Raw genomic sequence first — 17,357 nt, forward strand, 5'->3', positions numbered from 1 at the left:
TCTAGCATTTTCTTGAAGAATAATCTCTGCCAAATTTCGTGAACAGAAGTTTTCCATACAAAAACTTGATTTTCATCGGTACCGGTCCGATGTCGTCGAGATCTTAAATTGAAAGCGTACGAAATACAGCTGTGCAAGAACTGAAGCAGCTTGACTTTCCCAAAAGTCATCGCTTCGCTCTATGACATCTAGAGATTCAAGAGCTTCAAGAGCATTTCATCCAGAAAAATCAAGGGTTTGGTGTTATTTGTGGACTCATTGGTGGAATGATAGAGCCATATTTCTTTAAAAGTGCTGGCAGGGAGAACGTAACCGTCAATAGCGACCGTTATTATGCCATCATAACCGACTATTTGATGCCAAAAAAAGAAGCCCGAAGAAGAAGATCTCGGCGACATTTGGTTTCAACAACAATTTATTTATTGAGAAAATACTTCGGTGGGAAGATAATTTCACGTTTTGGGTCGGTCGATGGGCCATCAAGATCATGTGATATCGCACCGTTAGATATTTTCCTGTGGGGATATGTAAAATGAAGATATCTCTATAAAATGGCATAACCAAGTGTTATTCAATCTCTATTTAATTCGCCTAGTGCTTGTTCGTTTCGCCACTCTTTCAGTTTTTAAGAACTTGAAACAGATTTCATGTATTTTTTAGTGTTGAAGTTTTGGTTTGCTTTCGGAACGTGGTAAGATTTTTAGCCGAATGCTGAAAGTAGATATTTCTATAGCAGTCTCATAGAAAACCATTTTTATCAAATTAGCATAAATTTTATGGCTTACAAGGAATACAAAGACTCAAATGCTTCAGTAGTTCAGCTTCTTTAAGTTTCTCCCCTAGCTTATACATAGTTTTATAGCACTGTTGCTCGTCTAACTTGTGCTCAAACCAGTTGTGCATACTTGCACCCACCTCTACTGTACATTTTGCGTGTATATACTCGCACATATATGTATATGTATGTATGAAGGTCCTTACCAGTTGCTTGGTTCCCCATGTGCGTTTATATTTTATTTATTGCTTCCACTTTGGACAGGACTAGGTGAACGTGAGTCTTCGCAACTACTCTAAGACAATCAAATTGCAGACAACAGAAAAAAGCAGTTTCATGCTTTCATGCATTAAGTTCGCTCACACACTTGCATAATTAGGTTAGAAGTACTTTATTCACTATATAAATACATAAATAAATGCGTGTATCCTTAGCTGGCGTTTTATTATGCCCATATATAGTATATTTAATGGTATGACATAGAAACTCGCATAAAAAATATTATTGTCCTACATTCACTATGAACGAGGTCCTTGATAGTTCGACGCTTTGAAAGCGAAACTGAAAATTGATATAAATATCACTAGTACTTCACTAAGGAAACAACAGCAAAATAATCGAGCATTGTTAGTTGCTAAGCTGGCAGCTAACAGTGGACAAATATGGTGTAGTACTCACTGAATTAAGTGATATTTTGATTGATTTGAGTTTTGCATTATTGGAGCATAAATAGTTAACATATGGAGGCTATTTTCTATCTAAGCGATTCAAAAAAAGGCAAACTAAGAATGATCCCAGGCTATTAAGGAAGTAAAATTGATTTCGCCTAAGTTTTAGTGCAGCTCATCAATCCTAGTTTTTTAGAAGTCCACTCATTTTCAGTTTCACTTAAACTGTAACCCGAAACTATGGTAGGAACAAACGTTTTCAGAATGACTTATGAACTACCGACATACGTTCGAGTTTTAGATCGTTAGTAAGAGAAAATTTAACCGAAAATTCTTTCACAATGAGCGAATGTTCATGAAAACTTGAAAACGTGATATGAAAATCTGCTCACAACGACGAATTTTTGTTGAAAAAAAGTCTGCTTTTAGGCAAACTAAAGTTGTAGTTGTTTCTTTCATGTCATATGTATATCAAATAACCACTCCGGAAAAAGCAATATAACACAATTAGGACAAAAAACAATTGACGGAAGGAGCTAAATATCATACGAAACTGTAAGCATAGGGCAAATCACAGGAATGATCGCAGTAATTTCAAAAATCCTTTTAAGGAAATAATTTAAAAAAAGCCTTGTAAAGTTTTTGAAACTTATTAGTTTTCTAATTTATTTATTTTTTCACATTTCGAAACAATTTGATGAGAAAATATCATCTGATCAAATTTGACCCGCACTGGTTCATTTAAACTGCGCGAACAAACTGAGTGGTTTAAAGCATTTTGAAAAATATTAATTTTCGATGTTTTTTTTATTTTTTTACATTTCGAAACAATTTGATGAGAAAATATCATCTGATCAAATTTGACCCGGACTGCACCACTTAAACTGCGCGAACAAATTGAGTGGTTTAAAACATTCAGTGAAATTCCTGAAGTCATTGAAAACTTATCTCATGTGTGCCGTCCAACTACCACTTTTATTGACGATAACATCGAAAAAGTTAAAGAAACAGTATTTGAAAATCCTCGTTTTGGCATCAGAGAGATAGCACAGGAACGCAACATTTCTTAAGGATCCATAGCAAAGATTTTAGTAATGTTTTAGATATAAAGAGTGTCAATGTTAAATACTTTCAGGTTTCTTGTTAAATCTCATGCAAAAATTGCGACAAGTAGAGATCGCAAAAGAAATGCTGGAAAACATAGTAGCTTCGACCTCTATATTCATCAAACGCATCATTACTGGTGGCGAGAAGTTGTAATTAAGTTCTTCTCTCCAACAAAGGTTGGAGGTCTCCTCTCACTCTGCTTCTCCCGGCGGGTACTGTGTTGAATGCTCTCAGAGCTGGAATGTTTTCATCCATTCGGATGACGTCGTCGTATATCTCGTACAGCTCATCGTTCCATCGACTGCGGTATTCGTTGTTGCCAATCTTCAAATCAAAATCTTCCGCAGAACCTTTTTTTCGTAAACTTGTAACGAATACCACTCCGATAAAACCACATTAAAGACGCTCAAAAATCAAAGTGATGATTTGGTGAGTCAAATAAGGAATACTACTTGGAATTTGAGACATCTCGATGGACTGGATGGGTGTCAAAACATTCACGGAATTTTCACCATTCCAACCCGCCGTCATATTCTAGCATAACTGCAACTGAATTTTTGGCCAAACACCAAACGAGAGACAACGCTTTGCAGCCGTATTCGCCAGATTTGGCTACCTAAGTATTTTTTCAGTTTTCGAAACTGAAAAATTCGCTTCGGGAAACGAAAAAATTTTGATCAGAAGGTTTTTAAGTTTTTCGTTAAAAAAAAAAAATACAACAACTACAATTTTCAAATTTATAGATAAGTCTGACTTTTTATTTGAAAATTATGCTTGTATAGCGCACTGTACCTCATTGGTGTTCTAGTGGAATATTTTCGCTATTTTCTACGTGTCAAAGCTGCATACACACATAATTACATGTACACACACACATACACACATTATCATTGTTCTTAGTCCGAACAATGTTTAAGTTGCGGTTGTGCAATTTTGTTCTGTTGTTGTATCGCATATTTTATATTCTACCATACAATAATTTTTTTTTGCAGTGTTACCGTTGTTGCACTTGTTTTGCCTCTATCATTCGCTCTTATTGTTATTGCCGATGGTGATGGGGATGTCTGCAAATAAGTAGGGTTGGTGTCGCTTCGGTGTGGTTTTTTTTTTTGTTTTTGTTGTGTGCTGTTAATATTGAAGTACTCAGAATTGTTTTCCTAGCCACTTGAAAATATCCTGCAGACGTAAGCGAAAGCAGATGCAAAATAGAAAGCATGAAAAGTTAAAAACAGAAACAAAGCAACAAGATTGGCACATCAGGTACAACGGAAAGTAAAAATAAAGCAACCACTAAGTCTTGCTTGGCAAATGGGCTGACACATCAAGCAATTCATCAAGTCGATTTGCTAGCTGGTTGGGCGATTGGTCGGTTAGTAAGCAACAGGAAGTGCATGTGTACTTAAAATGCGGGCAGTTAGAAAGTCTTAATGCATTTATAATTTTCTAAGCCCCTACTCTGCCGAACTGGTATTACGTAGTCAGTTTTAATGCGACTCACTTTCGCCTCATTCGATTATTTTCATTTTCTTATAATTAATTTTTCCAATTTCCATAACCTCGTTGAGATTTACACACGCTACGAAATGAACGCATTTGGTATTAATGCGACCGTGTAAGTCGACGCTGAGCAACACCAAAAGCACCGTCTGGATGGGGAAGGACCTCTCCGAGCCGTTCGATACCAAGCGAGGTTTCAGACAAGGAGACTCCCTATCTTTTGATTGCTTCAATCTATTGCTGGGGAAACTAATTCAAGCATCGCGCCGTTAATTCGACTTTATGCAGACAGTATAATAAAGCGAAGCGTATGGGTCAGGTTGTGAACGAGAACAAGACGAAATATCTCCTATCATCAAAAAAACACTAATCGCATTTGCGACTTGGCTCACTCGTGACTCTCAGCCGTTATAATTCTATGTCGTTGATAACTTCGTCTATCCAAATCCAACACAGAATCACTCTTGCCAACAGGGGCTTCTTTGGACCTAGTGGACAACTGCAAAGTAAACTCTTTCTTGACTAACAAAGATGAGTCGGCCTTAGGGGTGTTCGAGAGAAAGGTTTTGCCGAAGATTTTTGATTTTTCTGTCTGGGACCAATCCTGGATAGCTGGATAGGAAGCTTTCATGGAAACCAAATATCGAAGAGAGAGTAAAAAAAGGCATCGATTGGCTTGTACTACTGTAGAAGAGTCATTGGCAAAAGGTGGGGTTTCTCATCGAAACTGGTCGTTTTGGTTCTACGACACCATAGTCAAGCCAATTATATCTTATGGAGTCTTTATATGGATGTCATCAGCTTGCGTGGTACGCTAAGCTGCCTGTGGACATCGCCGAAATATGTATGGTTTCGAAAGTTGCCATCAGACCCACGAGAGACTGCGTTTCTAAAAGAACACGGGTCTGAATACAAGGAAACCCCCTCATTTGACTTCATACCGGATCACTTGGATCATGGATTCGCCAAACCGAACTCTGGCGGCTCTTTCTCTACCCATATACAGGCGAGAGAGTTGTGGATGGGAAGAAGTCGTTAGAGGAGAGGGACAGCGGACTTCTTCTACGCTGGGCCACCATCGGTACTATCGCAAAGGCCTTTTGGGTCAAGTTCGAAGTTCGAAGTTCACAAGAGATCTAGTTATCTCTTTGTATTCCATAATTCTAACTTCTCATTAGTTTTGGGGCTTTTAATGAGCCATTGTCCTATTGGCGTCCATGTAGTAAGGATTCCCACCTACCCAACATCATCTGCAGAAGCGGTGTAGAAGAAAATGAGGAGAAAACCAGTCAACACTTCCTTCTTGAAACGTAAACACCCTACGTCTCTACTTAGGATATCTTACTTGGATCTAGCAGCAGGGAAATTTTCCAATCCAATTTTTTAACAAAATTTCACGCGAAAAGCTCTTTATTTAATTGAAAAGCTTTCACTTGTAAGCTGCGCAATTTTCATGCTAACCTATAATATAATATAAAAAGTAAATTACCGTTAAATGGAAATTTACCGCTTATATACACAATATTTTAGCGGTGAACACAGGAGAACACTGCTACAAACTCTTGTTGCACGCCACAACGCATTCGGTGGCACCTCAATTTGACCTCCAAAACGAAAATGACTAAATACCGCCAAAATGTCACAGCTAAGCAACCACCACAACCACAAGAGAGTGGTTAGCCCCCGGTCGGGAGGCACACTTCAAAATTACGCTTAACCAATGCCCACATTGCTTGTATTGCCCAGAGGCGCAGAAGCCGAACAACATAACAAAATATACGAAATCAGCGTGGAGTAAATAACCGGTAACGGTAAAATTTGCATATGCGTCACATGTGTATATTTGTACCAAAGAAAGATGAGGGGAGAGTCGAGAGGTACATGTTTTTCATATATTATATATTTTTACTGTGTTGCCACTTCACGCGCCACTTGCTCGGAGGCGCTCATCATTATACGCTGTTGCTGCAACATTTCTGTCGAGTTTTCAACTTGAAAATTTCAGCTCGTGCAATTGTATACGAATATACAAAATATATATACATATTTACAGTAACATATATAAAATAATGCGCACTTGGTTTTGTGTTGCAAGGATGCGTGGCTTCAATTCGCATGATGCTAAGAATATGACGAGGTGTGGGGTGGGCGTGTGCCATGATAATGGAGTGAGCTATTGAGTGCCGCGCGTGCCTCAGTGTACTCGACGTACTCGTGCAGCCATTTCTTTGACGCAACAACAACAACAACAATCACAACAATAAGCTAAAATATGATGGTTATATTATGGAGGATTTTGACAAAACAAAAATATAAAATGGAATTTTTGTGCGCACGAAAACAACGCCGCGGCTAAAACAGTCATAACCAGAAGAAGAGTCCCACAATTAGCGTTAACATAAATAACATTGTCAGCATCACGCACTTAGTGTGTACATACATATGTACATATGCGGTTTTAATGTGTGTATGTAGCATGTTGTTGAAGCGTAATAAGCCACGTTCCATATTAAATGACGAAATGCAGCGGATATGACTGGCTGTATGTATTTTTATATACATATGTACATACTTATAGGCTACTGAACTTAACCGCTTAGCTGTTGTGACGCTCCAGATTCAATGTTTGTGAGACTTATAATAGGGGCCAAAGCAGTAATGATAAAAATAACCGTTCCCGGTCTACGTAGGGGCAACGGATCCGGACTTTCATCCGGCCAAGATTTGACAGATTCAGAATTTCTTTTTTCACCCGCTACAAGAACAACATAATGGTGTGTTTAATAAGACATTAACGAAAAATTATTAACTATGTACTTATACATACAGACAAACTGCCATAAGTTTCTGTTATTTTATTTTTTTAGCATACTAAATACAGCTTATGCAAGAACTTAAGCCGCTTGATCTTTCCAAGCGACATCTCTTCGCTCTATGGGCTCTTAAAAAGTTCGAAGAAGATCCGATATTTCCGAGCCAAATTTTGTTCAGCGATGAGGCATATTTCTGCCTCAATGGGTATGAAAACAAGCCAAATTGACGCATTGGGGACACGACAGTCGGGTCTACGAAAACCGGAACGGACCCGGATTTTTATCCGGCCAAGGACAGAATTCCGCCGTTACAACAACAACAACAATAACAACATTATGGACGAAGAGCAACTTGAAGAAATTCAAGAGGTGGCACTGCATCCAGAAAAAAAAGGTTTGTTGTGGTTTTTGAGCCGTTAGAATCATCGGTCAATATTTCTTCAAACATGATGCCGGTGAGAACGTAACCGTCATTATAACCGACTATTTGATGCTTGAATTGAAGCTCGTGATCTCGGCAACATTTGGTCTCAACAAGACGGCGCCACTTCTCACACATCACATCAATCAATGGATTTATTGAGAAAACACTTCGGTGAGCAGATAATTTCTCGTTTTAGGCTGATCGATTGACCATCAAGATGGTGTGATATTACACCGTTAGACTTTTCCCTGTGATGATATGTAATGTCAAAAGTCTATGTGAACAATCCCGCTTCGATTCAGGAGTTGGAGGAAAACATCACGCCAATCATTCGCCAGTTATCAGTCGAAATGCTCGCACCAGTCATCGAAAATTTAAACTCAACGGATGGACCATCTGAGACGTAGCCGCGAGAAAGAGATAATCCTCAAAAAAAAATGCCAAAAAATGTTTTTTCGAATGATAATAAAAATTCCTCATTAAATTTGGAGTTTCTGTTCTATTTTTTATAAAAAAGTAGGAAACGATTCTACCACTGATCAGAAGCAGTACTCCCCGTTTCTATTAATATTGAGGTGATGTTCGAATCAAAGAATTTTTGTGACTCATTTAATTTGTGGGTGAATTCGACGAGCCATGTTCTCCCACACGGATCATAAACCATAATCCAAAGGGATTATAAAATCTCGATTTCCAGCCGGTCAATCATCTGCCGCTATAAAACCAGGAATACTGATTGATGGTTTTGCCTTTTGTACTAAGCAGAGTCTTGCTACAATTGCCAATGCTCTCGATGGAAAAAACTTTTTCAACAGTGAGAATTTTACCATCACAGAAACCGCGTGCCTATGTTGAGCCAATTTTGCTTCAAGACCAATGTCAGAAGATGGACAGTTTCGCGACAGTAGGCTGCATTGTGCAGATAATTTCAAATAATTCTGGAGATGGATCTGGTCGATATATTCATTAGCCTCGACATAATTTTCTGTTTTCTAAAGGGATTTCTAAAATAGCGTTCGTGAACCGTTTTCATGTCTGAATTGGTTCAAACAACTTTTCTGTTATCAGCTTTCTGTTATCAGCTCCAAAAGCATGTCGAATGAGTGTTTTAGCTCGTTGGCCGGTATGGCCGCCAGTATGCCGGTGCAAGCCTTTTGAATGGCCTTTACGTCTGCATAACGCTTTCCTTTCATAGGCAAACGCATTTTTCCGGAAAGCAAGAAGTCGCACGGTGCCATATCAGGTGAATACCGGGAGTGGTTAATGGTTAAAACGTGATTTATGGTCACAAGCGTCGATCGATGAGACGACGCATTATCGTGCAACAAAACAACGTGCACACGCCTTTCGTAAGCCCAAATGTGCGATCAAAATACGATAAATCGATGTTTTGGAGATTCCATTTCCAAGAATTTTAATGATGATTTCGGCTGATTTTTGAAGAATTCATGCACAGTTTTGATGGAATTTGATTGGCCCACGTGTTGATCGTCATTTATGTCCTCTCGACCATTTTGAAAACGTGCACTATAGCAGATTCTAACGCACTAGGCGACATATAGATGGCGCCACTAGGGGGCGCTAGATTCAAAAAATCCTGTTTACTTTGGAACGCAACCTGTAGTTCATCCATGCATAGCGTATGAATCATATTAAAGGTCAAATATGCCAATTTGGTTGTTTGTCAATGATTCTGTATTCCGGAATTTTTTTATACGAAAAATGTCTTACGGGTTCAAATCGGGATATAAGGCCAATTTGTAAAACCTATGCTGACGCAGCTTCACAGACACATCAAGAAACACCATTCTAAAGTAAAAACGTAATGGTCCTCATATTGGCGATAATAATTTTAATTTGTTGTTGTAACTCGTACCTGATCGCTGTTAGGATGGTAAGGATTAGATAAGTAGTCATCGAAGTCATCCAATGGTAGACCCAGAAGACGTGCTGTTTCGGCGGGTTCGGACCAAAAGGGGATAGGGGGCAAACGTGTAGGGTTAGCAGCGCATCCAAAGAGATGGCTAGAGTTATGGGAGGCTTCATGATATGTCAGGGTCTATTCTGGAGTATATAGAACAAAGCTGTGCATGGGTTACTGTTGTTGTTGCGTCACATATCTACCGAAATTACAGTACTTGGCCGGAAAAAATCCAGTTAAGTATAACACCAACAAGTTTGAAACCAAGTACGTCATTCACTAAGAGAGAATCGGTAAAGGTATTACTGGGTCTACTGTAAATGGCGGTCAGTGCATGTGTAAAGTTATTTGCGCCCGAAATCTGGTCGGCGTATTGTTTTAATGTCTTCGACGTAGTTTAGTAAGGACTTTTCAATGTTCCTAGGAGACGGTTCCGCTACACCCTAGCACAAACTGATTGGAGAGAAGTTGCTTACGCTCCTAGGTCATTATGTTTTAATATGGTGTGGTAGGCTTACGATTGATCTAACCCATATACAAACATACATAGGATGGGCAACAGTTTGTTTTTTGGTAATGGTCAATTATAATATAGATTTGGTATCATGAATGGAAATTTTGTTCGTACAAAAATCTATCGCTAAATTACTTACCTCATCTTTAACTATTTTGCTCATGCACACATGCATATTTACACATACAAATTCATAATATATAGAACATTTTATACAAAATGTATTATTTAAAAAATTTCTTTAAGAATTCAGCACAACTTCTAATTGGAAATTCGCAAACACACATACATATAAATATGTAAGTACGACGAAGTTTGTTTAAATAAGTCTCGTATCATTCTCTCAGATGCAAATTTATTTTACAACTACATAAATTAAAGAGCGCTTTCATTTACGTGCACACATATCTTGATAAAAAATTAAAACATATCACCGGCTTTTATAAAAAAAAACCAAAATGTAATCACTTTTAACCTAACTTCGCCGCTATCTCACACGATTTTGATTGATAATGAATTCCATATGAACCAACACTCCCCCCACGAATTGAAAACACAACTGCAAAAAACGCCCAATTAATAAAAGCCAAAACCTCAGCGCTGCAGTAGCAGACACCGCGGCCACAGCAGTATATTTCATACACAAAAGCCGACGCGGCGTCAGCAGTGACTGCAGTCGCTGGTGTTTTTCAATCAATTCTATTTCCATTTTCTACACTTCTCGCGCAATCGGAAACAAACACAAATGCAAAGATAAGACAAAATTAGTGCTGCGCTCTCGCAGACTACCTCGCTCACTATCTCTCTTTTCATTCATTCGTTCGACGTGTGCTCCACACGCTCACGTAACGTTTTCTTCGTTGCGTAGCACACGTGGCCCCTTCACTGCTGACTCCCCCTTTTCAAACTTTCGTCTCATTTTCGTCTCCGCCCCCTAACCGCACTTTGCCCTTTGAGCATTCGACATTTTATCTTTTAAATAATGTAGTACCTAAAAAGGCGGGGTACTAATAGATGTAATTTTAATTATATACATACATATGTACATTAAATTTGATAGTCTACAATGTACACACATCTATTTTTCGCAATATGTCATATATCTATGTTAATACGGTGCAGATTTCCACGCTTACCTGCTAATTGCTGCCGCTGCCTTTTCCTCTTAGCCACCACCGCTTTTTTGGGCCCCGCGTATTTCGTACTTCTACTGCGTATTGTTGCAATACTGTTATTTTTGTTGTTGTTCGATGCTGTTTACGTATATCCCCAATGTTTTGAACTACAACAAATGTGTTTCTGCACTTTTCAATTACTAAATTTTCTCACTTTTCACACACACGCTTATATTACTCACTTCATTTGGCAATTTTGTGGCTTTTACACTTAAATTTTGTTACAGATTTTTTTTTTAAATTTTTTATGTTTAATTAATGCAATCTCTGCACAAATTTATACAAAAATTCCTTCTGCTGTGAAATTTTCTATTTCAACTTCGTTTGAGAACTTTATTATTGTCAAATTTTTTGACGTATTTCAAAGTGAAATTTGAATTAATGATTGTGTAGTGGCAAACTTACTTTTGCGGTAGCTAGTACTTTTTTTTTTTAACTCTTTACACGTTGTTGGCTTTTCATCAATTCTAAATTTGGTTAATATACATTTGAGTTGGAAAGAAAATTATATTGTATCGCGCAAATTGCCGTCTACACACGTCCGTTCGTATCGAGCTCCAATTTTAACTTGGAGAATATTTCTATAAAGTGCAAACTTTGACAAGTGGTTTCGTCGACATTCTCAGTCGGCGCCACCGTCGGTAGTCATATTGCCACTGCACTTGTGCCAGAGAATGTTTGTGTATTCTGCTTTAGTCTCCAATTGCTCCGACGTCGGCGCAATCGTCTGTCAACGTCGGCTATTTGGTCGTTCCGATTTGAATTTCCAATGGGTTAGTTCGTTTTTTACTCAAAATTTATACGTTCTCTGTTTCTTATCAGACATTTAACACATGTCCCTTTTATTAACCGTTTATTATTTTCAATGCTCAATATGACATTCGTAAACAAGAAATTAACGTAGTCGTAACGTAAAGTTGGGTTATGTCTTTGCTAAAAGTTGGCACAGATGTCGCTGCCTTGCTTTTTAGTTTATAAAACTATTTTTACTTTTAAAATATTTACATTAAGTTATTTAAATACGTAAAAGCAGAGAGCAACCTAGTATTATATAAGCTAAATCAGAAAAAGTTTTCAGCAAATAGAAAAAAATATTATATGCTAACAAATAAACATACATAACAAATTTAATTAGATTGAAACAAAAAAATAAATGTATTTACAGACATAAATATGTATGTGCATAAATAAACGCGTCAATCAATCATAATAAGCATATTTAATTATTAAGAAGCCGTGAATTTGTTAAAAGCCAAGCAGTTATATTAATATTAATTGAATAATTTCATTGGTAGAACTCTACATATTTATAAATTTAATTAATTAAAATTGTTAAAATCAAATATGTACAGTTGAACAGAAAATGTTATCACGCTCATTGATTATGAATTGCCCTGTTACTGAGTATCTCTTCTTACGTTATCTCATAACGTTTTGACAAATAACTATGCGTTACGTCATGTTGCCGTTTGTTATGAACGAAAGCTCCAATTTATTTCAATGGAAAAATCGCCGTCGTCGAGAGTTGATGTTAAACGCAGAACGCAAAAATATAGAACACATTTTCGCTTAAAGTGCCAAAGTGAAAAAATATAACAATAAAAGAAATTCACTGAATCAAACGAAGTGAAACGAATCGTGCGAAGGAAGAGAAAATTGCATAAAATATTCATTTATTTTTTGTCACCGTAAACCAGTTGTGCAAACATTTTGAGCAGATCTGAAATTGCAACCTTTCCAGAATAATCTGACGAATTGAAGTTCAACTAATACATAATTAAACTAAAGTTCATTAATTTTAACAGAAAATCTGTCTTGCAATTAATTAAAATAGTGGGGCACGAAAACTTTCTGTGCAGCTAAGCGGTATTTTAGTGAGGGGTGCATTACATAAGCGTGCGGCAGGAAGAAGTGTTTTTCGTCAATCGCTTGTGTAATAATAATTTTCCTTGAATTCAAAGCGGAATCAAACGAAAAAGTTAAGAAATCACAGTACGTGAAGCGGGCGGTACTCCCGTCCTAACGGTGTGAATTCTTTGTGTATTTTTAGCCGCCCCCCCATTTACTCGCATGCTACATTATCAAACAAGTCGTGAGCATAAGTTATATTTTTGCAATTTCGTAAAGCAGTGCTGCGAATAAGCACATTGTGTGTTTGTGTGTGTGTGCTACTACGCTTGGTTGCCATCATATTTACGCGCACGAGTTGTAGGCACTGTCATCGTAACCAGTCGTCGGCTGATCCCCGCTAGAAGCGACGCAATACAATTTCACAATATCAAACCACTAGAAATAAAGTACCTACAGTAGTGGAAACGTTTTCGAAAACGTGTTGCTTTGTTTGCCGGTCCTAGTTGCTACTATATACTTTGTATCCACCCATTTTTTTTTTATTGTTTGTGAACGACAACGAAGTGCTATAAAAACCGGCCATCGCCGGCAATTTTGCTTTCTCTATTCAATTGTGTATTGAAATTTGAATTTATTATACATTTGCGGAGTGCGGAAAAAGTTCTCGCGTGATTATGTCCCAGAATCAGCGTGACACTATAATACATTTAGTTGCTGGCGGGTAAGTGTTTTATCAATTTGCGTATTTCACATAATTGGCTTATTTAAATTTCACGTGCTCATATATATGTATATAGCATATATGTATGTATATTCTAATGGAAAGTTACCAATTTATACATACCATATAAATATGATTTATAATTGCACAAGTGTATTTTTATTATATGTCTGCCCCTTTTGGAGTCCTATTGACAAGTTCTTATCAGAAATAACATATTGCAGATGATTTTTAATTTTCAGAAAAGAATGAAAAAATAATAATCAACGATTAATGATGCAACAGCGTAAGCTTGCACTCACATTATTTATTATTACTATTACTTAACATTATTTCTTTATAACTACTTTGTGGTGCTACGCTTTTGCTGTGTTTCTCTCCGCCATAACCTTACCTAATCTACACGATAATATTTGATAGCTTAATATTATATTTCACGTCCACTCAAACTAATAATGATAGTTCAATATGGGATATAGCGGGGGTTGGGTATGGAATACGTGCCCTCAATTACGTCGCTAGGAATATCAGCGAAAATTATAGTAAAAATCGCAAAAGTGACCTGTGACACTATTCCAAATTGGACGTGCTATTTAGAAAAAGAAAGTTTTATTCTAAAAATTTATTAGTAAAAATAAGGCAATTAATTTAATGTATTGCAAAAATAAATGAACACGCCCGTTTCACGTGCTGCCATCGTTTTAGGGATAAGCAGGCTATGTTTTTTATTTGCAAAAATAGCTTGATAATAGAAAGCGAAAAGATAAGGAAATTTTTTCTAAAAAAAACTAATTTGAAAGCAATAATATTGACGTCAAGAAAATCGAAGAATGTGTGCTGTTGGCAGGGGAGTGAAAATTACGCACTCTAATGTGTTGAACACAATGTTCGCTACAGACTGCGAACGACATCTGCCAAATATTAAAATACACACGTTCTTATGCAAGAACCTATTTTGACAGCTGCACGACTACACGACAGTTGTCATTCTCCCTAACTTCAATTTAATCCTATTTTTGCCAACGACAGTAGGACGGCAGTAGAGTTGACAGTAGAATGGAAGATAGAGAGATAAGGTAGAGTGGTGATGCCACAAATATGTAAAATGTAAAATTATTCACAGCTCTAACTAACTTGACGATATTTTACAAATAAAAGCATAAAATATCTCTGTTACATCATTTATAATAACAATTGATAATTTAAAACAAATAAATTTACCTATTTACTTATTTTTTGCATAAAAAATTTCACTTAGAACAAAATATTAAAATTTCATTGAAGTACAAGGTATTAGTATGGCCACATCGAAATTGTGTACATGCAAAATGGACAACTTCGTTGTTTTGTGTACATGCCGGCCATTGTTATGTTGCTGCCCTCTCACAAACGTTCAAGTAGTAGGATTCACAACGCCGTTTTCAGTTCATTGTCGTGCTGCTGCAGTCTGTCGCGAGCATTGTGTTCAACACATAAGTAAATTGTCATAGATGCATGTACAGGGTGGCTGATGAATTATGCTACATTAAGAAACTCAAATAATTTTTTTTTTCAGTGTATGGAATTCATTTTTCTTTTATTCATGTTAAAGCTCATTCAATTTTATTAAATATAGCTTAATTAGTTTTAAAAATGATGGAATTAAATGCCCCCCCTTCTCGTTGGTGCATGTGCGGCATCTTACCAAAAAGTTGTTCATTACTGCTCGGAGAGTTGAGACAAGAATAGCCGCAATTGTTTCTTTTGTTGGCCGAAAATTTGTTGGTTTTGTTTTGTAGACTTCCTGTTTGCAATAACCCCACAAGAATAAGTCAGGTGCAGTAAGGTCAGTCGACCTGAGTGGCCAACGGAATGTGGAGTTTTTGGATATCAACTTATTGGGAAATTTTCGTCGCAATTCTGTCATAACAGKTTGGGCTATGTGAGGAGCTGCACCATCTTGCTGAAACCACACAGAGTTGAAAGAAAAAGTAACGGTCTCCAGTAACCGTAACGGTGTGACCGTTTTCTTCGAAGAAGTAGGGCCCGACAATGCAGCGTGATGAAACTGCACACCACACTGTGACACAAAGTGGATGCAATTTCGTCTCATGGATCATATGTGAGTCGGAAGCACTCCATATTCGACAATTTTGTTTGTTTATGTTGCCGTTTAAATCGAAATGGGCCTCGTCAGACATGAAAAGACAGTTCAACATGTTTCCATCCTCTTCCACCATTTGAAGCATCTTCTGGCCAAATCGGCAAGTCTGCAGCGTTCAGTTTGTTGGCCATTTGAATTTTATATGGGAATAAGTCCAAATCTTTTTGCATAATTGACTGTAATGATGTCTGCTTACACCCATTTGAGTAGATAAGCTTCTTGTTTTGTATGGCAGCAGCTACAGCAGCGATTGTTTCCTCCGTTCGAACTGAAGGGTTTCGATGGTAAGGTCTTCTGTTGACTGTCCCATGCTCGGCAAAATTATTTACAAGTCTCATTATGGTCCATCTGCTCGGAGGATTGCCGCCAAACGTGCGCCTATACTCTCATTGAACCGAAACTACGGACTCCAGGGCGTGATAGCGGCGGACAATCCAAATTCTTGTTTCAGTGTCCCAGTTATCCATTTTTTGTTAAATGTAAAAGTCAATCTGCAAAATAAAAAAAAATTAACCAGATTCATTAAATAGAAAAAAGTTATTTAATTTTTTTTGGTAGCGGCTTTCATCAGCCACCCTGCACTGGTGTATCTATGTAAACAGTTAGCAAAGTGTAACGCTTAAAACTTATATATAATTTTATACTTAATTATAATTTGGCTCGTTGCGCAATTTTTTTTCATCTGATAAATCGGTAAATATGCTTCCTATCGGTTTATTGTAACCAATTTTTTTTATTTTTTTTTTTAGATAGATTCTTTGTATGGGGTACCCAAACATGCCGTCTGTAAGCAGTCTGTGCTAAGTGCTCTTGTAGATAATTTAGTCTGCTTTTAACGCGTTATAAATAGCATAGTACTCACTGATTTGATAAGATTTGATAACAAAATAATAATACTTTAAAATTTTTTACTAAATGCTAACTTAAGTGCATTATTTTTGAAAAAATATGTGGAAAATTCCCAAAGTAATAGAAATGTGAAAAATAAAAAAAAAAGCAATTAAACACACTTAAAAAAAGTTCTGACAATAAATATTGCAGTTTTGTTTTGTTATATAATTTATTTTGTCTATTTTTTTTGTTAATTTTAGCGACTTGATTTGGTTGCTCGATAAATTATAAAAAATACAATTTTTTTCCTTTTTGTTTTGTTCACCATCTTTAATACTTTACTGCTGCACACGTCTTCGCAACAAACTGTAAATGGTTGTTTTGTTTATGTTTTAGATTTACATACATATACATTATTTTCGGCCTATTTGTTGATATACAAAAAATTGTTTTCAATTTTGCTGTATACCACATACATATGTATTAGATATTGTGTGTGTATAATATACATACATTATAAGTATTAATATATATACAATTGTATATAATGTATTTATAATTTCCACTCTGTGGCAACTATGCTATTTTTAGTCAAAGAAATAAAAATAAAATAATAATACAAATGCTTACATTTTTTTGTTGTGTGGATGGCGCATAATTTATTTATAAATTTATATAAATACATTAAAATGCGTAGAAATATGCATCCGTAGTAAGGGATATAAATGGGTAATACTTAATTTTATATGAAGACTTTCATTCATTAACTGCTTATGTACGTATGTATGCTTGCATGTTAATGTGTCAGCTTTTTCGTGACTGCGCAGTTCAATCGCTTGCCTAGTTTATACCTACTTCACAGACTGGCATAGAGGGGCTTATAACAAGTGTATAGATTAAAAGCGGCATTCTTTAAC

At 36.7% G+C, this 17,357-nt stretch overlaps 1 protein-coding gene across 2 annotated transcripts in view; it reads left to right on the forward strand.

Moving 5' to 3' along the window:
* The first annotated feature begins 12,410 nt into the window (after window positions 1–12,410).
* LOC108967402 (solute carrier family 25 member 36) overlaps window positions 12,411–17,357 on the forward strand; it is a 30,358-nt gene continuing 25,411 nt past the window's right edge. Inside the window, exon 1 of one of the 2 annotated variants that reach the window (XM_018930786.1) lies at window positions 12,411–13,466. In XM_018930786.1, coding sequence (XP_018786331.1) covers window positions 13,420–13,466 — 47 coding nt within the window. In that variant the 5' untranslated portion in view covers window positions 12,411–13,419. The remainder of the gene's footprint in view (window positions 13,467–17,357) is intronic. The other variant, XM_018930785.1, reaches the window with a different exon arrangement.

Source organism: Bactrocera latifrons, unplaced genomic scaffold (genome assembly GCF_001853355.1).
Source record: "Bactrocera latifrons isolate USDA-ARS-PBARC rearing strain unplaced genomic scaffold, ASM185335v1 scaffold_187, whole genome shotgun sequence".
In the NCBI taxonomy this organism is placed as follows: domain Eukaryota; kingdom Metazoa; phylum Arthropoda; class Insecta; order Diptera; family Tephritidae; genus Bactrocera; species Bactrocera latifrons.